Source organism: Oncorhynchus clarkii, chromosome 15, assembly GCF_045791955.1.
Source record: "Oncorhynchus clarkii lewisi isolate Uvic-CL-2024 chromosome 15, UVic_Ocla_1.0, whole genome shotgun sequence".
NCBI lineage: Eukaryota > Metazoa > Chordata > Actinopteri > Salmoniformes > Salmonidae > Oncorhynchus > Oncorhynchus clarkii.
In genome coordinates, this window is record NC_092161.1 from 16,728,718 (window position 1) to 16,751,260 (window position 22,543).

The 22,543-nt window shown below is 44.1% G+C and overlaps 1 protein-coding gene across 3 annotated transcripts in view; it reads right to left on the reverse strand.

Moving 5' to 3' along the window:
- Positions 1 to 4,584: 4,584 nt before the first annotated feature.
- Positions 4,585 to 22,543, reverse strand: part of LOC139366979 (spermatogenesis-associated protein 13-like) — a 32,954-nt gene continuing 14,995 nt past the window's right edge. Inside the window, exons 2-14 of one of the 3 annotated variants that reach the window (XM_071104798.1) lie at positions 20,650 to 22,239; positions 19,454 to 19,495; positions 18,576 to 19,049; positions 18,283 to 18,427; positions 15,057 to 15,187; positions 8,736 to 8,915; positions 7,915 to 8,106; positions 7,058 to 7,237; positions 6,624 to 6,856; positions 6,353 to 6,482; positions 5,857 to 6,235; positions 5,661 to 5,735; positions 4,585 to 5,544 (exon numbers count right to left, since the gene is read on the reverse strand). In XM_071104798.1, coding sequence (XP_070960899.1) covers positions 5,366 to 5,544; positions 5,661 to 5,735; positions 5,857 to 6,235; positions 6,353 to 6,482; positions 6,624 to 6,856; positions 7,058 to 7,237; positions 7,915 to 8,106; positions 8,736 to 8,915; positions 15,057 to 15,187; positions 18,283 to 18,427; positions 18,576 to 19,049; positions 19,454 to 19,495; positions 20,650 to 22,239 — 3,930 coding nt within the window. In that variant the 3' untranslated portion in view covers positions 4,585 to 5,365. Of the gene's footprint in view, positions 5,545 to 5,660; positions 5,736 to 5,856; positions 6,236 to 6,352; positions 6,483 to 6,623; positions 6,857 to 7,057; positions 7,238 to 7,914; positions 8,107 to 8,735; positions 8,916 to 15,056; positions 15,188 to 18,282; positions 18,428 to 18,575; positions 19,050 to 19,453; positions 19,624 to 20,649; positions 22,240 to 22,543 lie in introns of those variants that run through there. The other 2 variants (XM_071104800.1, XM_071104799.1) reach the window with 2 other exon arrangements.

Genomic DNA, 22,543 nt, shown 5'->3' on the forward strand with positions numbered 1-22,543 from the left:
CGACCTTTTGCCACATTTCAGGCTTCAAACATAAAGATATAAAACTGTATTTTTGTGTGAAGAATAAACAACAAGTGGGACACAATCATGAAGTGGAACGACATTTATTGGATATTTCAAACTTTTTTAACTGAAAAATTGGGCGTGCAAAATTATTCAGCCCCTTTACTTTCAGTGCAGCAAACTCTCTCCAGAAGTTCAGTGAGGATCTCTGAATGATCCAATGTTGACCTAAATGACTAATGATGATAAATACAATCCACCTGTGTGTAATCAAGTCTCCGTATAAATGCACCTGCACTGTGATAGTCTCAGAGGTCCGTTAAAAGCGCAGAGAGCATCATGAAGAACAAGGAACACACCAGGCAGGTCCGAGATACTGTTGTGAGGAAGTTTAAAGCTGGATTTGGATACAAAAAGATTTCCCAAGCTTTAAACATCCCAAGGAGCACTGTGCAAGCGATAATATTGAAATGGAAGGAGTATCAGACCACTGCAAATCTACCAAGACCTGGCCGTCCCTCTAAACTTTCAGCTCATACAAGGAGAAGACTGATCAGAGATGCAGCCAAGAGGCCCATGATCGCTCTGGATGAACTGCAGAGATCTACAGCTGAGGTGGGAGACTCTGTCCATAGGACAACAATCAGTCGTATATTGCACAAATCTGGCCTTTATGGAAGAGTGGCAAGAAGAAAGCCATTTCTTAAAGATATCCATAAAAAGTGTCGTTTAAAGTTTGCCACAAGACACCTGGGAGACACACCAAACATGTGGAAGAAGGTGCTCTGGTCAGATGAAACCAAAATTGAACTTTTTGGCAACAATTCAAAATGTTATGTTTGGCGTAAAAGCAACACAGCTCATCACCCTGACCACACCATCCCCACTGTCAAACATGGTGGTGGCAGCATCATGATTTGGGCCTGCTTGTCTTCAGCAGGGACAGGGAAGATGGTTAAAATTGATGGGAAGATGGATGGAGCCAAATACAGGACCATTCTGGAAGAAAACCTGACGGAGTCTGCAAAAGACCTGAGACTGGGACGGAGATTTGTCTTCCAACAAGACAATGATCCAAAACATAAAAATATAAAGCAAAATCTACAATGGAATGGTTAAAAAAATAAACATATCCAGGTGTTAGAATGGCCAAGTCAAAGTCCAGACCTGAATCCAATCGAGAATCTGTGGAAAGAACTGAAAACTGCTGTTCACAAATGCTCTCCATCCAACCTCACTGAGCTCGAGCTGTTTTGCAAGGAGGAATTGGAAAAAAATTCAGTCTCTCGATGTGCAAAACTGATAGAGACATACCCCAAGCGACTTACAGCTGTAATCGCAGCAAAAGGTGGCGCTACAAAGTATTAACTTAAGGGGGCTGAATAATTTTGCACGCCCAATTTTTCAGTTTTTGATTTGTTAAAAAAGTTTGAAATATCCAATAAATGTTGTTCCACTTCATGATTGTGTCCCACTTGTTGTTGATTCTTCACAAAAAAATACAGTTTTATATCTTTATGTTTGAAGCCTGAAATGTGGCAAAAGGTCGCAAAGTTCAGGGGGGCCGAATACTTTCGCAAGGCACTGTAAATACATTTGATTTGATAATGCATGAAAGACCTATCATCTCATCATGGTAACTTTTTTCCTTGTGACAGATAGGCCTACATTTGCTGCAGTATAGTCTATGCTACAGTAATATAAAGACCGAATGCGCGTCTAATTTACACTTCTCCATCTGGCTTTTGGGGGTCACCTTGTTTTTTAATTATAAAGATTATTATTTTTAAAATTGCAGCTGCAGAGTTTTAAAACAGCCTATCACTCGAATACTGTTGCTTTAAATCAGTGCACGCACGAGCACTCTCGCAGTCTTTCTCTCTCTCTCTCCATCAACTCCATTTAAATGGCATCCAAAATAGATCATCCTGTTACAGTTAAGCAATAAGGCCCGAAGGAGGTGTGGTATATGGCCAATATACCACAGCTAAGGACTGTTCTTACGCACGACGCTACGCAGAGAGCCTGGACACAGACCTTAGCCGTGGAATATTGACCATATATCACAAACCCCAGAGGCTCCTTATTGCTATTAGAAACTGTAAATTAGAGCAATAAAAATAAATATTTGTCATACCCACGGTATATAGTCTGATATACCACGGCTGTCAGCCAATCAGATTTCAGGTCTCGAACCACCAAGTTTATAAATGTATATATAGCCCTATATATATATATACACACACACACTACCGTTCAAAAGTTTGGGGTCACTTAGAAATATCCTTGTTTTTGAAAGAAAAGCCCATTTTTTGTCCATTAAAATAACATCAAATTGATCAGAAATACAGTGTAGACATTGTAAATTACTATTGTAGCTGGAAACGGCTGATTTTTAATGGAATATCTACATAGGTGTACAGAGGCCCATTATCAGCAACCATCACTCCTGTGTTATAATGGCACATTGTGTTAGTTAATCCAAGTTTACCATTTTAAAAGGCTAATTGATAATTAGAAAACCGTTTGGCACTTGTGTTAGCACAGCTGAAAACTGTTGTGCTAATTAAAGAAGCAATAAAACTGGCCTTCTTTAGATTAGTTGAGAATCAGCATTTGTGGGTTCAATTACAGGCTCAAAATGGCCAGAAACAAAGAAAGGCAACAAGATTCTTGTTCTGAGAAATGAAGGCTATTCCATGCGAGAAATTGCCAAGAAACTGAAGATCTTGTACAACGTTGTGTACTACTCCCTTCACAAAATAGCGCAAACTGTCTCTAACCAGAATAGAAAGAGTGGGAGGCCCCGGTGCACAACTGAGCAAGAGGATAAGTACATTAGTGCCTAGTTTGAGAAACAGATGCCTTACAAGTCCTCAACTGGCAGCTTCATTAAATAGTACCCACAAAACACCAGTCTCAACGTCAACAGTAAAGAGACGACTCCGGGATGCTGGCCTTCTAGGCAGAGTTCCTCTGTCCAGTGTCTGTGTTCTTTTGCCCATCTTAATCTTTTAGTTTTATTGCCCAGTTTGACATGGCTTTTTCTTTGCAACTCTGACTGAGTCTCCGTGGACAGCTCCTACAAACTCACCATTAATGCGTCTTTAGGCTTTTGAGGACTAAGTCTCTGAGGACAGCTCCCACACACTCATATGTTTCGTCTTCAGTCGAATATTTAAAGCAGTAGGCTGGATCATTTGGGAAAACTGTACAGGTTGCATCACGAGGTATGTGGTCAGTTTTCATGTCTTAAAGTAACGCCATCGTTTGTAATCTCAAACCGCGCGCAACACTTAAACTATCGTGATAACGAGGGTACCGATTATCTCATGGCAACGAAAATGACTCCTTTATAGTAGTCAGTCACACACTGTAAATGCATGTATTCTTAGTGAATGGCCTAAAGCCTACGTTTTCGATTTAAGTAGGCTACTTAAAGAACATTTTATGGAGACCACTCGGTTGATTTGGCTGCACAATGACCGTTCTACTAGTCACTGAGGCCTAACCTAAATTGGTTAAACATTCAATTTATTCCCATTGATCTACACTAGGTAACGTTCCAAGAATATGCTATAATTAAACCAGCACTGTCCCCTTGAGACGCAATGCCATATCTGTAATCTCCACCTGTTTGCCCACCGTCCCCGCGCTCTTTCCCACGACACAGCGACATTAATTACCTCGCGCCTCTCATATCACGGGATCGTTCGCTTCAGAGTGCCATCTGTCATTTATACTCTTCCATTCTCTTAAAAGGTCAAATCTAGCTTTGGAAAAGGCAGGCCTGTGTAGGTTACTGGCTAAACCGTGCTACTGTGGGGGCCTCGCTATCTACCAAGCCGCCAGGTGAACGTAACCAGATCAGACCGCACAGATGAGCCGCTGTGGGAACCAGTGACCATACAGAATGCAACGTGACCTGCGCCAGATACTCTGTTAGCTGGGGCTCATTCAGTGGGATCATCTGTGATATAATTCATCCGATTATAGCAGATATGTGTATGGTACATTTCCCCAGTAACCTAAGTACCTGAGGGGTACACAACAAAGCAGGATCACACTTTTTCAGTCAGGCCCCGTTTCCAGCATTGTGGAACATCTATTCTGCGCTCGACCTGCACAAGCACTGTTCATAACACGAACCGTTCACACCCTTCTTTGGCAGAGGAAATATTGCAGGTTTTAAAGCTTATTTCCTGCAATTCTACACATTTTGTCAAGCGGTGCAGGTACATTTTTGCCGTTTTAAAGCTAATTTTCTTGCAATGCTATACATTTTGCATTCATGTGATATTCGATTGACAAACAAAATCTATGGGCTCAAAAACATTAGCTGACATGGGCTAGTTGATATGGACATTTCTGATAAGCTATAAATAGCTCTCGAAGGTCTGCAATGACAAGAGGATTCTACTTGTGCATTCCACTATTACAACTTCTAGATGAAGTTGAAAGCAGGGCATGTGTGCACTCCTGAAAATAAAGTCTGATTATTTGTCTGGCGGGATCAGATACAATTCTATTCCACTTAGAGATCATTTTCAAAACAAGGCACATGTTTTTTCACAACCAACATTACTTGCATTTGGTACAAGAGTTTATTTACAACAGTGATAACAGGGTTAGTGCGCGCGTACACCGTCCCGTGTGTATGTACGTGTGTGTACGTATACTGTCCTGTTGGTACGTATTTGTGTGTGTACATACACTGTCCTGTGAGTACGTGGGTACACTGTCCAGTGGGTACTTGGGTACACTATCCTGATGGTACACTGTCCTGTGGGTACACTGTCCAGTGGGTACTTGGGTACACTGTCCTGATGGTACACTGTCCTGTGGGTACATGTGTACACTGTCCTGTGTGTGGGCTGTGCTTTCACTAGCAGTCTAACGCCAACAGGGTCCAGCCTCAGAGAAATAAACTAAAACCAAGATATCAGGCAAATATTCGACAGGTAATTTAAAAGCTGAACGTGTAGTACATCATTGCCATAATTACTATAATACAGGTTTCTGCTAGGCGGTTGGGTGTAAAGGAATCTCAGACTACAAAAGCAGTATCTTCACCACACCAGCAACATGGAGGGGTGTCCGTCTGTATGTATATTAACAAGTCCAGGCACTGATTTAACTAGACAAATAAACAGACATAAAAATAATGCACAAACCAACAAAACACACAGATACAGACACTTTAAGAGGCAACACAAACACATTGATAAAACACACATAACACAAAGCAGTACACGCACAGATACTGTCCTGTGGGTCCATAACAACTGTACGTTTTTCTGAGTTATCAGGACGATTCTAGGCGTGGTGAGACCATTTAGAGTCAGGACCAGGCAGGGGATCCTCACTTCCTGAAGAAGGTGTGTCGGGTGAAGGTGTACCACAGATGGGCGGGCTTTCGCTTGGGCTCGGCCAATGTGAACACCTGCTGCTGAGGCACGCTGGTTGGCACGGTAACGTGGCGCTGGTGAATTGGATGCAGGGGCTGGTGGTGGGGCGGGACATTGCCAGAGTAGCCCATGGCTGTGGAGGAAATGGAAAACACAACATTTTAAAAACATTATCTGCAATAGTGATGAATCCAAAACAACATGCACAGCAATCGTAAGAACACAAAAGCATGATTTATTAACGCTTACTCTTAATTTTCCCTTGTCGGGATTTCCTCGCATGGAAGATTGCTTGTTTTCGCTGCGTTTCACTGATCTTCATTCCTGTCATGAAAAAAAAAAAACAGACAATCAAATGTCATTCAACACATTCTCCTCTACCCAACAACCCCTCTTGTCTCCTCCTCTTTCCTTTCCTCCATCTCTCCATTCCACCCCTCCTCACCCGTCTCTTGGTCCTCCTGTACCCTCCGTCTCTCCCTGGCAAAGGCCTGCAGCCAGCGCTGTCTGTCCTGGGGCTTTCTGCAGCAGAGGTAACACAGGGTCTCCAGAGTGGAGCTGTTCCGCAGCCGCAGGGCATTCTTCAGCGAGATGCCCAGCTCAGGGTCCCTGCCGTCGGGCATCTCCAGCAGCTCCGTGTGGTCCATGTCCAGGCGGCCGCGGTAGTACAGCAGGTCGCGGCGCAGCACATCCTTCTTACAGAACACCAGCTGGTGGTCGAACAGGAAGAAGCTGCGCTGCTGTGTCTTGTTGCCCTGGCACACGATCCGGGTCAGCTCTCCAGAGTGGATCAGCTCCGAGCTGCGCTCCAACACGTCTGCTCCCTGAAAGGAACAATGACAGAGAGACAGACATTCATTAGGTTGAGTTGCATTCGTTGTTAGAACACACAGGGATAACATCTGCCTGCTACAGTAATAATACACCTGGAAGATTCTCACCTCCCAGCGTAGGATGGCCACTTGCCAGTGAGCGATGGCGTCAACACTCTCCAGGCGCCTCTTCCCCTCATTGATGAGGCTCGCCACGTTCTTCATCGCCTCGTACGCATCACTCACTCCACCGTAGTCACTAAAGCACACAACATCAACAGCATTGGAGAGTGTGAAAAGGTTTGTGTTTTGCACAACTAGCTGTATATACACACACATATATACACACACATACACACGTGGGTGTTGTGAAGTTTGTGAAGTGTGTGTTGTGGCCTACCTGTGGTCTTTGGGGGTGTATTTGAGCAGCTCTCCCAGCTGCAGGGGGTACTTGCAGATCTTCTGGACGGGCGTGAGCAGGAAGCCGGCGATGGAGATGTCAATCATCTGCTGCAGCAGCCGGCAGGCCTCAAAGAAGTGCTTGTACCTACCCAGCTTCATGAGGCGCTGCAGCTCCCCACACGCTGCAGGGTGGGTGTTACAGTACTCAGAGTAGATAGAAAAACCCTCCCCCTGAGAGAGAGAAGAGAGAGGAGAAAGAGAGGGAAGAGAGAAGAGAGAGGGGAGAGAGACAGTTAAATAAAACCTTACCAAATAGGAATGTGACTGCTTTGAAATGTATACAGTGAAATGTTTAGGAAAAATGCTGTATTTAGTAATACAATCTGTGTATGTGACTGTGTGTAGAAAGGTAGAACCAACGGTAGAACGTACCTGTAAGAGGAAACAGGCTCCTATCTCACTGAGGTGAGGCTGGTCTGTGTTGTACTTCCTCTCCAGGTCTTTGAGGAACTGTCTCTGGAACTTGTAGATGTCCTCGATGTTACTGAAGATGGTCTTCAGCTGCAGCTCAGTGAACATGCCTGGGTTTTTACCACACTGACGGATATAGCCCTGGGAAAAGCATTAGATATTGTCAGATGTTTTAGTTGTAACAAGCAATAACCGTTACTATGGAGTTGCGGACAACGCAAGGTTTGTCCAGCAGGGGGAGCGCCAATGAAGCTGGTGAAAATCCAAAACCTTAGGGAGATTGTAATTTAGGTGAATCAGTCCTCTTCTCTCCTGGACTCCTCTGTCCTCTCCTCCGTGACCCGGAAACAGATAAGTGGTCGAGAAGACTCCCCTCCTCCATTTCCTATTTCGACAGATGATGCACAAGAGTGTCCTTGCGGCAAATAGCAGTGAAGTGCTACGCCCCCTTTGAATCAGGTGTTCTCAAAGCATCTTGAATCAGGTGTTCTCCTTGTATCTATAAAATGTGTTGCACAACTAGCTACATTTGTTTTATCACTTTACAAAATTATTCTGGAATTCCACCTGTTTAAACTTAATTTGCCGGATGAAGCGTGAGTAGAAAAGGAGAGTTTAATTTCATACAAATGCATTCTTTCACACATTTCCTCTCCTCTATTCCTCAATTACCTTTGACCATTTTTCCAAAAAGAGGCAAGGAGAAGAGAGCAGGAGAGAAAAACGAAGGTAAATTCTACCCTATCGGTAATGTCAGTGACGATGGAGGAGACATGGGTTAGGGTCGGGTTAATGTTTCTGGTTGAGCCTCCACCCACCTCACAGATGTCCCGGAGGTGTTTGATGTAGATGCGTTCTGTGTTCATGATCTCTTTGACCACGTTGGTCCTCATCTGGTGGCGGTGCTCAGCGCTGTGTGTGTCCCGGGGGGCAGTGTGTGGGTTTTCCTGGTCCAGAGCACAACGCTCTACACTCTCCGCTCCAGAATCCTCCTCCTGGTTCACACGCACCTGTCAAATCACACACACGTTACCAGGTGAACCACAGAGTCACGTATCTGTGAATTAAACCCTATTAACTCAACCTACATCCCTATGGTAACATTAGAAACACCATGTATGGTTAACAAGCCCCTGTCCGTCGCCAACAATCCCAACAGGGGCAATTACCAAGCGGTCACCCCCCCGTCAATTAACTGGCCTCACCATGGATACCATAGCTTGCCTAATTAAGATGCAACTGTAAATCAACACAATTCACCAGGGAAACCCTCAAAACCTCTGAACCCACACTACCCTTTCCCTTGAACACACACTACTAAGGGGCTGGGTTGCAGCCAAGACAGCTGGCAGGGTCTAGCGTAAACATCAATTACACCGAGGGCAGAATGTCTACAAGACAAAACATGGACACTTGTTGTATTTTCTTGCTTCCTGATCCAAGCCGATCATGTCAATGGCTTGTTCAGAAAGTTGTTTTGTTTTTGACCTCTTTTTGCCTCATGACCTGACTGTTTCTTGTTGTTGTGAAAAAAGATCAATAAAAACACAAAGAACTGTTAAATCATTGACTGACAGATTTCTTTCTTTTCAATGCAACAGGGCTAGTGCACAAATGTATTGACTCCGTGTTGTCTTACCCTGACGAAGCTGGAGGGGAACCAGGCCTCCCTGTCTGCCCCCATGCCCCACCACCAGTCCTTGTGAGGGGCCTCCAGCACCCGGATCACATCCCCCACCTTGAACGCCAGCTCCTGCTCCTCCATTGTCACATGGTCCCACAGGGCCTCTGCATACACAGCTTGACCCTGGCTGATCCACTGAGAGAGCGAGAGAAAAAAGGGTAAGAGAGAGGTGGAGGGTTACCGAGTCAGGGTTACCGAGCTTATGTAATGACAGACACGCACAAATAAATACAGAATTACATGCACAGCATACTCATGTCTGACACACAGATTACGCTTGGACTTGGGACACCAGAGCTGCGTCCAAACTCAGACCAAAACAGATCACACACACATCAGGGATTGCAGAAACGGCATATTGTCTTGGAGACATTTATCCAATGTTCCCATTAAGCAGCGCGCATGCGCAGTAGCCCCCAGACCGCCGCACAGAAATATCAGCCCACAGAGAGAAGTACGATATTGAACTTCATTCAACGACTGATCGATCTCCAAGGCATTCCTAGTCGATCGCCAAACATTTCTGTAAAAAAATCTACAATTTGTATTTATTATGGAGTGGAAGTTAACACTCAAGGTTTCTCTTTACTGTGGCAATTGTGATCGAATCAACCCAATATTATCCACATTCAACGCAACATACTGAAACAAAACGAACTATGCAACAGCTTAGCTTTTGTTGTAGGCAGAACGCATCGGAGTAGGATACTATTGCATTGACACGCACTACTCAGCCCGTACTCTACACAGACCGGTGCAGCGTAAACAATCAGAGCTGCAGTAGGCCTACATGCAAATAGACCATTACCATATATGGATCTGTACCATTTACTTTGACCTGGACTGTGTTTACAGCATGAGCGGTCGTGAGTAGGGCTGTGGCGGTCACAACATTTTGTCAGACGGTGATTGTCAAGTGAATAACTGTCAGTCTCATGGTAATTGACCGTTAATTAACATAAACACATTAAGCATCTCCTGGCTTCCACACATTTTAAAAAGTTGAATAAATCCATGTATTATAGACTACACCTTCACAATAAATCCATTATTTATTTTAGGCAAGTCTAAAGAAACATGATATGAAGAAAATGTCTATTTCAGAAGAACAGAATAACATACTCTGAGTTGTCTTTATGTTGGGTCCTGATCTGGTTAAGCCATATGGCTGTGGGCTACACTGGTTCATTTAGCAGACAAGATTTGATTATAATTATGTTGCATTACTTTATAGTATGAAGAATACAACTGAACAAAGCTAAATAAAATAAATATTGTCTCCAAACGATTGAGTGTGCACATTTGGCTATTCAGTGTTGAGCAGTTAAAGAAACAGGTATTCCTATATGCTTAATTTAGATTTATTAAATGTAACTTTAGTTGTTCTACAAACGTTGTTTTGATTTTTAATACATTGTAAGGCTGCATGATGAGACTAATGATCATTTGAAAGAAAATAGCTTGAAAAGGCATGCGTTCTGTATTGTTAATGGCGCAGGCTGTACACTTCAATAGTCTCAATCACAATTTGACACGCACTTGATAATGCCTCGAATTTCACGGCGGAATCCCCTTTGTGGCCGTAATGCACCCTAAAAAAAATCCATTCCTTTTACGGCCCGAAGTGCTGTGCTCTTCTCTGAGTGTGCCGTGCAATCCGAAGAGGGTCTCACTCACACAGCTTTCCGTCAGCTGGTCGGGTCTTTCTCACAGGCTACAAATTAAGACAGACACGTCGGGTGACGCAACTTCTCACGTCCTTATCCAACTCTGATGTGCATATTGAAGATATTGGAAGAACTGTTCACATTTACTTTGAACAGCAAAAGCACGAGACTATGTTAATCTACTAACCCCCATATTACAAAAGTAGACCCATTCTATTATGTGCGATAAATAAATATTTAATGAATAAAAAATAGTCTGGGACAGTTGCGATAGAGCCCAAATTAATACAACCACTAGCATCAAAAAAAACTTTTTAGATCAAAACGTTCAGCTTAAAATGTTGATAAACCATAAGGCTATTTCTTCATATTATAAGCGCAGCAATGCACACACGGAAGTAGGCTAAAAGTGTGAATGTACCACTGGAGGAAAACACCAGTATCAAAAGTGACCGCAAATGCAATTATGCATGTAACGCTTTTATTATGAAAGGCGCATTTTTAATGGTGGAAATGTTCTTCCCTAAACACATATGGCTGTTAGGCTCTACACCCCTTGTAAAGCAGATTAATGTGCATACTTTTAATGAGTTATTTGGCCACTTCAGTTGTGATACAAACCTTATTAAAACATATTGGCCTATGGGCTAGGCTACATAGGTGTGCAACTATGAAAAAGTCACAAAAAAAATGCATGGTTTCTTATGCTGGGCATCATTCACAAGTGATAATATATTAGCTACCGTTCAAAAGTTTGGGGTCACTTAGAAAACATTTTTGTCCATTAAAATAACATCAAATTGATCAGAAATACACTGCAGACATTGTTAAATGTTGTAAATGACTATTGTAGCTGGAAACGGCTGATTTTTAATGTTATATCTACATAGGAGTACAGAGGCCCATTATCAGCAACCATCACTCCTGTGTTCCAATGGAACACAGGCAGAGACAGAGTTGCAAAGAAAAAGCCATATCAGACTGGCAAATAAAAAGAAAAGATTAAGATGGGCAAAAGAACACAGACACTAGACAGAGGAACTCTGCCTAGAAGGCCAGCATCTCAGCGTCGCCTCTTCAATCCTGTTGACGTTGAGACTGGTGTTTTGTGGGTACTATTTAACGAGGCTGCCAACTAATGTAGTTGTCCTCTTGCTCAGTTGTGTACCGGGGCCTTAAACTCCCTTTTCTATTCTGGTTAGAGACCGTTTGCACTGTTCTGTGAAGGGAGTAGTACACACTGTTGTACGAGATCATCAGTTTCTTGGCGATTTCTAGCATGGAATAGCCTTCATTTCAAAGAACGAGAATAGACTGACGAGTTTCAGAAGAAAGGTCTTTGTTTCTGGCCATTTTGAGCATGTAATCGAACCCACAAATGCTAATGCTCCAGATACACAACTAGTCTAAAGAAGGCCAGTTGTATTGCTTCTTAAATCAGTTTTTAGCTGTGCTAACATAATTGCAAAATGTTTTTCTAATAATCAATTAGCCTTTTTGAAATTATAAACTTGGAATAGCTAACACAACGTGCCATTGGAACACACGAGTGATGGTTGCTGATAATGGGCCTCTGTACACCTATGTAGATATTCCATTAAAAAAAAAAAAAAAAAAATCAGCCGTTTCCAGCTACAATAGTAATTTACAACATTAACAATGTCTACACTGTATTTCTGATCAATTTGATGTTATTTTAAAAATGGACAAAAAATGTGCTTCTCTTTCAAAAACAAGGACATTTGTAAGTGACCAAACGTTTGAACGGTAGTGTAATTCACAAGTGATAGGCAAAAATTGTCACCCATCAGATTATTCTTGATTTAATCTCGTCTTTACATATACTAATTAATGTGTGTGTGACATTTGTTTTGATTTAGAATGAACCATTATCATGCACCTGAATCAAAACAGGGGCAGTGGGGAAAAAATACATGTTATCTATGCATTAAGTAGCTTTTCCTGTAGTTCATTTTTATGCCAGCCAGGTAGGCTACACTCCTGTTCTAAATATAAGCAATGTGCTTAATATTAGGAAAGTTTAGAAATAAATATAGTAGGCCTAGCCTATAGAAAGCTCATGGGATCCTCTATTAAAGAGGCCATCACTCTGTTCTCTTATGCAATTGCATAGCCTAATGAAATATTGAGCAACATGAGCTCTCGAAGTGTTTGATTAGATTTTCAAATATATTTGCATTCATGTCAGAGTGATTAGAGGGAAAATAGAGTGCTGAGCACCAGGCAGTTAGCAAGTTCGGTACTAATGACCATCAGCAGCATCAGAGCTTGGAGAAGCCTAATCACAGTGACTAAACGGTCATGTGGAATTTGACTGCCTTCATGACTCGTGACCGCCGGTGTGGCGGTAATACGATCACCGCAACAGCCCCAGTTGTGAGTAGGTGAGCTTGTTTTGAAATCAAAGCAAGAGCTGCATGTAGCCAATTGTGCACATTTAGTCAATATCCTTTGCTAGTTACAGTTAGTAGCCCAGTTATAGATACTATGTAGTCGGCAATAGGGGAGTGATTGCTTCCAACAAGAGCACAAAACGTATACATTTCTAGACCTTTATGAAAAATGAGTCAGGTACATACAGTGGGGCAAAAAAGTATTTAGTCAGCCACCAATTGTGAAAGTTCTCCCACTTAAAAAGATGAGGCCTGTAATTTTCATCATAGGTACATACACTTCAACTATGACAGACAAAATGAGATTTTTTTTTTCTCCAGAAAATCACATTGTAGGATTTTTAATGAATTTATTTGCAAATTATGGTGCAAAATAAGTATTTGGTCACCTACAAACAAGCAAGATTTCTGGTGGGAGCAATTATTAGGAAATGGAAAACATACAAGACATAATCTCCCTCGATCTGGGGCTCCACGCAAGATCTCACCCCGTGGGGTCAAAATGAACGGTGAGCAAAAATCCCAGAACCACATGGGGGACCTAGTGAATGACCTGCAGAGAGCTGGGACCAAAGTAACAAAGCCTACCATCAATAACACACTACGACGCCAGGGACTCAAATCCTGCAGTACCAGAAGTGTCCCTTTGCTTAAGCCGGTACATGTCCAGGCTGTCTGAAGTTTGCTAGAAAGCATTTGGATGATCCAGAAGAAGATTGGGAGAATTTCATCTAACCATATGACACCAAAATATAACTTTTTGGTAAAACTCAACTCGTCGTGTTTGGAGGACAAAGAATGCTGAGTTGCATCCAAAGAACACCATACCTACTGTGAAGCATGGGGGTGGAAACATCATGCTTTGGGGCTGTTTTTCTGCACGACTGATCCGTGTAAAGGAAAGAATGGGGCCATATATCGTGAGATTTTGAGTGAAAACCTCCTTCCATCAGCAAGGGCATTGAAGATGAAACGCGGCTGGGTCTTTCAGCATGACAATGATCCCAAACACACTGCCCGGGCAACGAAGGAGTGGCTTCGTAAGAAGCATTTCAAGGTCCTGGAGTGGCCTAGCCAGTCTCCAGATCTCAACTCCATAGAAAATCTTTGGAGGGAGTTGAAAGTCTGTGTTGCCCAGCAACAGCCCCAAAACATCACTGCTCTAGAGGAGATCTGCATGGAGGAATGGGCCAAAATACCAGCAACAGTGTGTGAAAACCTTGTGAAGACTTACAGAAAACGTTTGACCTCTGTCATTGCCAACAAAGGGTATATAACAAAGTATTGAGATAAACTTTTGCTATTGACCAAATACTTATTTTCCGCCATAATTTGCAAATAAATTCATAAAAAATCCTACAATGTGATTTTCTGGATTTTTTTCTCATTTTGTCTGTCATAGTGTACCTATGATGAAAATTACAGGCCTCTCTCATCTTTAAGTGGGAGAACTTGCACAATTGGTGGCTGACTAAATACTTTTTTGCCCCACTGTAGCTTTGTTTTGTCTTAAAGGGGCCCTGTTGTATTTTGAGACAGGCTTGAATAAGCTAAGTAGCCAATAGGCAGAGGGTAGCATAATTGTCTGATTCTCTGTAATAATCATGCATTTTATTTTGTAGAGTGGTTTCTTGCATCAAACAACAACTCTTTCAGTCACCTCCCTGTCTGAAGGACAAGTAAATAAAACAGGTTCCAAAAGTCTCATGGAATGTTGGCCTACATTGAACACCACATATTGGCTGCTACTGTAGGCAGAATGATAGAACAACATGTTAAGATATTATCACATTTTTTTTATGGCAGGCCACTCTGGTAGGCCTACATTATGATCAAATAGCCACAGTAGCCTACTTGAGCACTGTTAAAAACTAACTAAAAACAGGTACAACCTCAGTGTTCAGAGTAAACTTGCTTCTACACCTGCATTGTTTGCTGTTTGGGGATTTAGGCTGGGTTTCTGTATAGCACTTTGTGACATCAGCTGATGTAAGAAGGGCTTTATAAGTAAATTTGATTGAAATTTGATTGATAAACTCGCACTGGAAGTTGCACAGAATTTTCCCAACATTCAAGTTTGCACTCAGCAGACATGAAATTTGATCAGTGCTGAATTTTTTGAGGGAACATTGGTTACATCTGATGCTGAATGCTGCAATTTAACACACAGGCAGGCAGGTAGATAAGCAGCACACCTGGCTGAGAGCAGACAGCCCCACCCCAGGCTGCAGGTACGTTGTGACATCACTGAGCTCATCGAAGCTCCCCTCCTCCTCACTCACACTGTCACCATCCACCGCTGCACAACACTCTGAGCCTCCGTCTGCTGTGGGGAGGAGAGAGTTAGTACAGTTACACACACACATCAGATATACTCTCACACACACAAACAGCACTCATTACACCAGGGATCATCAACTATATTCAGCCGCGGGCCGATTTGTTCTTGAGTGGAAGGCAAAAGGACCGCAAGAAGCCCAACAGATATGTTTAACTAAAACATAATCATTTCAAACCTTGTTTACATTTGTATACGATCACATTCCACTATTATGCATGGGAAAATATTTCCTAAAATTAAATCAATTGGAGCTGGTTTCCTGGTGTTTTTAGTCTACTTGGAAAATAAATAAATAATAATTACACATATGTATATATATAAATAATTGCGGGGTTTGTTTCGAAAACTTGGGGGGGACAAAAAAAAACACCCGCGGGCCAGTTGGGGAACCCTGCTCTACACATTACACACTCTGGAAAGATGGTAAACACAAAATTTTACATATTAACTTTCAAAGCTCTCCCAGACCTGCCAACCCTGTCCAACTGTTTAGAGTACAAGATGGGCAGCAAATTGGAGATTCATGTGCTTAGACAAACATTATGCATCACACCTAGTTCAGTTAGTCCTCTGAAAAGGTATTTAGAAAACATAAAATATTCATACTGATAAGTACAGAACATATAATATACATCTATGTTTTGTAGAATTAGCACAGATTGTCTGTATGTTTATTCCATTACATGTACAGTATAGAATGGAGATAACTATCTATAACGTTTTTCTTAGCACATGCCCCCAAGTTTAGTCTCTATAGCAGAGGAACGCTAGTCACCTCTCAAACAGGGCCAATCACTAGGGCCAGCTCACAAGTATTGTTTTTTTAGACGCGGTTCCTAATCAACACTAAAAGCAAAATCATTTTGAAAACATAAAAACAAATGATCACATCGACACAGACTGCAAAACTGGCTACACAAAGCTCAAGTAGGCTACTGCAAAGAGAATCTGAACGCTGTTCAGTAGGATAATGCAAAGGGAATCTGAACGCTGTTCAGTAGGCTACCGCAGAGAGAATCTGAACGCTGTTCAGTAGGATAATGCAAAGGGAATCTGAACGCTGTTCAGTAGGATAATGCAAAGGGAATCTGAACGCTGTTCAGTAGGATAATGCAAAGGGAATCTGAACGCTGTTCAGTAGGATAATGCAAAGGGAATCTGAACGCTGTTCAGTAGGATAATGCAAAGGGAATCTGAACGCTGTTCAGTAGGATAATGCAAAGGGAATCTGAACGCTGTTCAGTAGGCTACCGCAAAGAGAATCTGAACGCTGTTCAGTAGGATAATGCAAAGGGAATCTGAATGCTGTTCAGTAGGATAATGCAAAGGGAATCTGAACGCTGTTCAGTAGGATAATGCAAAGGGAATCTGAACGCTGTTCAGTAGGCTACCGCAAAGAGAATCTGAACGCTGTTCAGTAGGCTACCGCAAAGAGAATCTGAACGCTGTTCAGTAGGCTACCGCAAAGAGAATCTGAATGCTGTTCAGTAGGATAATGCAAAGGGAATCTGAACGCTGTTCAGTAGGATAATGCAATGGGAATCCGAAGGCTGTTCAGTAGGATAATGCAAAGGGAATCTGAACGCTGTTCAGTAGGATAATGCAAAGGGAATCTGAACGCTGTTCAGTAGGATAATGCAAAGGGAATCTGAACGCTGTTCAGTAGGATAATCCAAAGGGAATCTGAACGCTGTTCAGTAGGCTACCGCAAAGGGAATCTGAACGCTGTTCAGTAGGATAATGCAAATGGAATCTGAAGGCTGTTCAGTAGGATAATGCAAAGGGAATCTGAAGGCTGTTCAGTAGGATAATGCAAAGGGAATCTGAACGCTGTTCAGTAGGATAATGCAAATGGAATCTGAACGCTGTTCAGTAGGATAATGCAAAGGGAATCTGAACGCTGTTCAGTAGGATAATCCAAAGGGAATCTGAACGCTGTTCAGTAGGATAATGCAAAGGGAATCTGAACGCTGTTCAGTAGGATAATGCAAAGGGAATCTGAAAACTGTTCAGTAGGCTACCGCAAAGAGAATCTGAACGCTGTTCAGTAGGATAATGCAAAGGGAATCTGAACGCTGTTCAGTAGGATAATGCAAAGGGAATCTGAACACTGTTCAGTAGGCTACCGCAGAGAGAATCTGAACGCTGTTCGCTAGAAGAGTCTGTTTCAGCCTATGTAAAGGTGTCTATTGTATTTCTTTGCGCATATATCATTTCAGATTTTCGAAATGTATCAAATCTAAAATGTAGTGCAAAGGCATTTTAGAAGTATTGTCTCTAAATCTAATACAGGACACTCATTCATTCTTCATCGCACAGTCTTCTAAACTCAACTCCATTTAATTCCAAGATGTTTATATTTATTTTTGATTATACTTTTGTAATGCTTTTTGTGACGTGGATCATAATTACTGTTAGTCTATCAGGTTGCGTTATCCTCGTAATGTTACGTGGAAAATACAACTAATGGGACGCAGAATTAAATGTTTTTCACACTCGCACAAATGCGAACAGTTATTTTTCATACTTGCATTTAATTTCTTTCACTAGCAAATGCGAGTGAACTGCTGGCACATTAGAGCCCACTGAATGTCCATCTTATGTTCGCTAACGTTAGCTTGAACCAATGCCTTTACCTTTCCACAACACACAGAGTCCATGTGTTAACTTACAGCTGACAGTCCGCAAACTCAGCATCACAACAAACAGGAGGGACAGACACGAGGAAGCTACGTTGAATAATGATGTATTCATCTCCATGTCCGTTGACACAAACTCCGTTCATGTCTGTGTGTTGCAGCTCGAGAATCGGGTTGTTAGATTTACTCAGTGGATTTATTTTTTATTAAAATGTAAAAATAAAAGAAATCAGGCCCTATTCATTTCTGCGTACTTTTAACTCGGATCTCGTACCTTCATACATGGACAGAGTATTGTGTAGTTGTTACACAACATGCATGCATGTTGGCCAATCTGCTCTCTGCTTTACGCTTCTTTAACAGACATTCTACCCCACTGCCTCTCATACACAGACATACTCCATCTTTATTCCTCCCTTTCACACACACTCCCTCCCTCACCACTGAGGACTCTGTGTAGTTTGCGTTGTCCAAGGCGGTCCAGTCCAATGGGGGTGCTCTGGGAGAAGGTGGAGGGGCGGAACCTGGCCGACACAGCCCTGTAGGAGGGCACTTGGTGGGATGGGACAGGGGGGCGTGACAGGAGCTAGAGCGACATGGAAAGGACAGTGTTAGGGGCCTTTGGGAACGTCCAAGGGTTTTGCACCTCAATCACAAACAGGGCATTATTTGACATACTGTGTTACACAAATCTCTCAGTATATCTAGCCATTGTTAAACAGTGAGGTGCTTACAGACGGCAGGCGGTCCTCTCTCCCCTCAGCGCCAGGTGAAGAGTACAGATCCACTCCTCCAATCACAGACATAGGCCGTCTTCTCCGGCACCGGAGATCTCCATTCATATTGTAGTTCTCTTGGCTGTCACTGTCCTGCGAGCCTCCATTACTTTTGAAGTCCTGACAGGGAGTTCCATTTGTAATCCTCTCCTCAGGATGTAGCTCCGCCTCCTCCTCGGGGATGGCGTACTTCCTGGCAACCAGCTGAGCGTAGTCAGAGATTGGCCGAGGCCTCGATCGCCCCGCCCTCCGTCTGGGGGTGACGGACGTGGACGTTTCCGTTGCGCCTGTTGCCATGGGTGATGTGGTTAATATGGGTGAGGTGGGAGAATCTAGGGAACATGTTGGGGTGAGAGTGGTACCGGTGGCTGAAGGAGAGGGCGCCTCTTCACCCCCTAACAGTGCCTCTCTGCCCTGTTCGTCTGATGTGTCCTACAGGTAAGAGTAAAGGTGAAAGGTCAAATTTGATGTCCCACAATGCCTGCTCCTAATTAAACACATCCTCGTTAAAGAATGTCTGTTAATCAGAAACAGAGCATGCTGTTTAGCTGACGTGTCAAATGTGGAAAGTCCGTACAAATGTCAGTGATATGGAATATTTATTTTTGCACATTCTTCTCCCATATCACATACCCTGAATTCATGTAAAAAGTCTTATCAAATTTTATGTGTACACACGAGGAGCGACAGAAGAGAATACATTTCCTTTAAGTTACTGCCCAAGATAAATTGTCTACAATGGTTAGTCTAACTGACCAGAGAGCTTACTAGTATACTGTACTGGTTAAGTTTAATTTGTTTGTCATTGGCATGTCAGAAGAGAGAAGTTCCTTTACCTCCAGCTCCTCCTGATCTTGGTCTGGTCTGGTCCATATGCACTGGAAAGGTACACAGTAGATCAGCACCATGGTCAAACACCAACACACTCACAGGCCTCTGTCCCGAGGTCTGGGTCTGCTTCTCCTTTAGTTCTCTACTGCACAGTTCCCCTGCCTGCTTCTCTCTCTTCAACCAATGAAAATCAGCTAATTTCCTTCCATCTGATCAACTAAAATCTGCCATCATGGTTCTCAATCAAATAAACCAGTCTTCTGATTGAATATTCAGTCCTCTAACAACCCAGACAGTGTATTATTCCTGGTGTGTCGGTAGTGTTTTCCTAGATCTCTCTGTAAACTCTCCCAGGCCCAGCGTGACTAGTGGACTTTGTCCCGGTGGCCTGCCTGCCTGCCTGCCTGTTGTTGAGGGCAGAGTGGGGAAGGGAGGGGACAGCATTGCTCTTACTGATAACCAGCCAGCCACAGCACACTGGAACAGGAGCCCCGCTTGCTTATGCAACCAATCCCACCACCAATCATAAACAATACCTAATAATTAACTGTGCCTGTTCTGCTCCTTCAGTTTGGCCGGCCTCTACAGCCGGCCGACACGTGATCCTGCTAGGGCTGTGGCTGCTGGGAGTCACGCAATCACAGTGGTGACAAATACACTAGACCAACGCTTATGAGACACAGATAAAGTGACAGTAGATGTGACACAGGGCTGGGGCCAATCAGCTGGGCTGTAAAGCCTGATTGACAACTGACTTGACCAATCATGTTGGACAGGAACTTTGGACTAGGCATGGGCACGCAAGCGTTGGATTCTTTGGTTAGCTAGAGACACGCGCCTTCACTCACTTATCTAAATGACTTTAAGAGACCTGACATAATCAAAGATCACTTCATAAACCACCAGATATCTCCACGACCAAGTTCCATTTCACAAGACAAGGTCACTGCCAGAAGATCGAATTATTAGGATAAAGGCCTTACAACGGATCATTCTGCTCCAATTGATAAGGATGAGACTGTCTGCCTTCACCCCCATGACGACTTTTCACTGTGCTTCCCTTTGAGCCCGCTGAATAAATAGGAATGAGATGTCACCACCAGCACATCACTTTCACCTGATGTCTTTCAGATCAGTAGTCCAGACATTCCAGTAGGACTGAGCCAGTGTAGCAGATTGGAGCATCAAAGTATTATCTTACCTGCTTTGGTGCCGTCTTGACCTCTGCATTGACCTCCGGCTGGTGTTTGCTGTGGCTCTCACATGGCTCCCCCTGGGGGAGTGGAGTGGAGTAACACTGAGCTCTCCACCCATCTCCCTGTCCCTCCTGAGGCCTGCCCCCCTCACACAGGCTGCTCCTCAGGGGAGATGAGGTTGTAGCGAGAGGTTCACTATAGGTTGGGAAACTGAAGACATGGTCTGGTCTTCCCTGGAGGTGGATGGTCGGCGTGTGTTCCAGTGATACCAGAGTGACGTTCCTCGTTCTGGCGGGTGAGGGCCGCCGTTGACGGTCGCCGGCGGGAAGGCAGGGCGTACGGCGGGAGTAGTCGTCGTGGAGACGGCTGAGGGGGGACAGGGGAGTCACGGGGGAGCCCGGGCAAGTGACGGGGGACAGGTTAGGCCTGCGTCTCATGGTCAGGTCAGTCATGCTGCCCACTAGCTTCAACATGTGGCCCCTGGCCCCTAGGGGACTCCTAAGGCGACCAGGGCTCTGGCTGCGGTCCCTAAGGTCCACGGACGAGACACTGGCTGATCTCTGTATGCTGGGGCCCACATTGGCCACTACAGAGCCAATGGTACCAGGTGAGTCATTTGGAGAGGGAGAAGGGGCTTTGCGTCTGAAAGGGGCCTTAAGGTGTAGGTTGTCTGCGCTCTTGGTTAGTCTGCTCAGCACGTTGACGCTCTCTTCCGAATGTAGGTTCACCTCAGACCCTGAACTGGAGCCTAAACCTGGCCTCTGATTGGATGAAACCCCCTGTCCTGGACCCTCCCCGCGTTCCCCGTTCTGCCCAGTGTCAAGCAGTGAGATGCGCCCCGCCCCATATGCTCTCCGGATACTCCTTGAAAAGCGTGTTGTTCTCTGCAGTCCCTCTTCCTTATCTACTACTTCCTCCTCTTCTTCATTGTCAGAACTATAAGGGCTCATACCAGCCATCTGCTGGCCAATAGACACCCTACTGGACACACTATATCCCTCCCCACACCTCAGTCTTAAGCTCTGATTGGTTGTGACCATTCCATTATATTCACCCTGGTTGGCTGCTGAGATGTACTCCCCATCCGGATTAGCTGTCCCTCGGTTCTGAATGCCTTGGAGCACTGAGGAGCGCAGCTTCTTAAAGGAGCCCATGACGGCAAGCCCTGACAGGACTGGCCAAGCCTGCGGGCCCACGGCACTGGATTGAGGGCCCTGGAAGGAGAGGGGCCTGGTTGAGCCCGGACTGTCCCCAGGAACGGTGCACTTCCTCTGGGTAGAGAAGAGCCTCATGATCCTGGAGGGGTAGGGCTTCATCTCAGGGTGGCCTATCACTCGGCTGGACCAGGTGTCCGTGTTGAGCCCGTTCAGTCTACTCTCCTCATTGTGGGGGTCATAGGTCACAAGCTGTACCTGGGCACCACACCCAGACAGCAGGGACGGGGGCGCCGCCCTCTCCACGTGACCCTGGGTAGGGTAAAGATCGCAGAGGGGTCGGGGCCAGGCTCGAGGTTGAAGGTCAGGGTCGGTGGAGGAGCCATCGCGACAGGAGAGGGAGTCATCGCTGGTAGACCGGGCTGCATCGCTCTGCCCCGCCTAAAGAGACAAGACATGTTACGTAACACTTATTTTATTTAACCAGGTAGGCCAGTTGAGAACAAGTTCTCATTTACAACTGTGACCTGGCCAAGATAAAGCAAAGCAGTGCGACAAAAAACACAGAGTTACACATTGGATAAACAAACGTACAGTCAATAACACAATAGAAAAGTCTATATACAGTGTATGCAAATGTGGTAAGATTAGGGAGGTACGGCAATAAATTTGCCATAGTGGCAAAATACTTACAATTTCGCAATTAGAGTAGAGATACTGGGGTGCAAAGGAGCAAAAATTAACA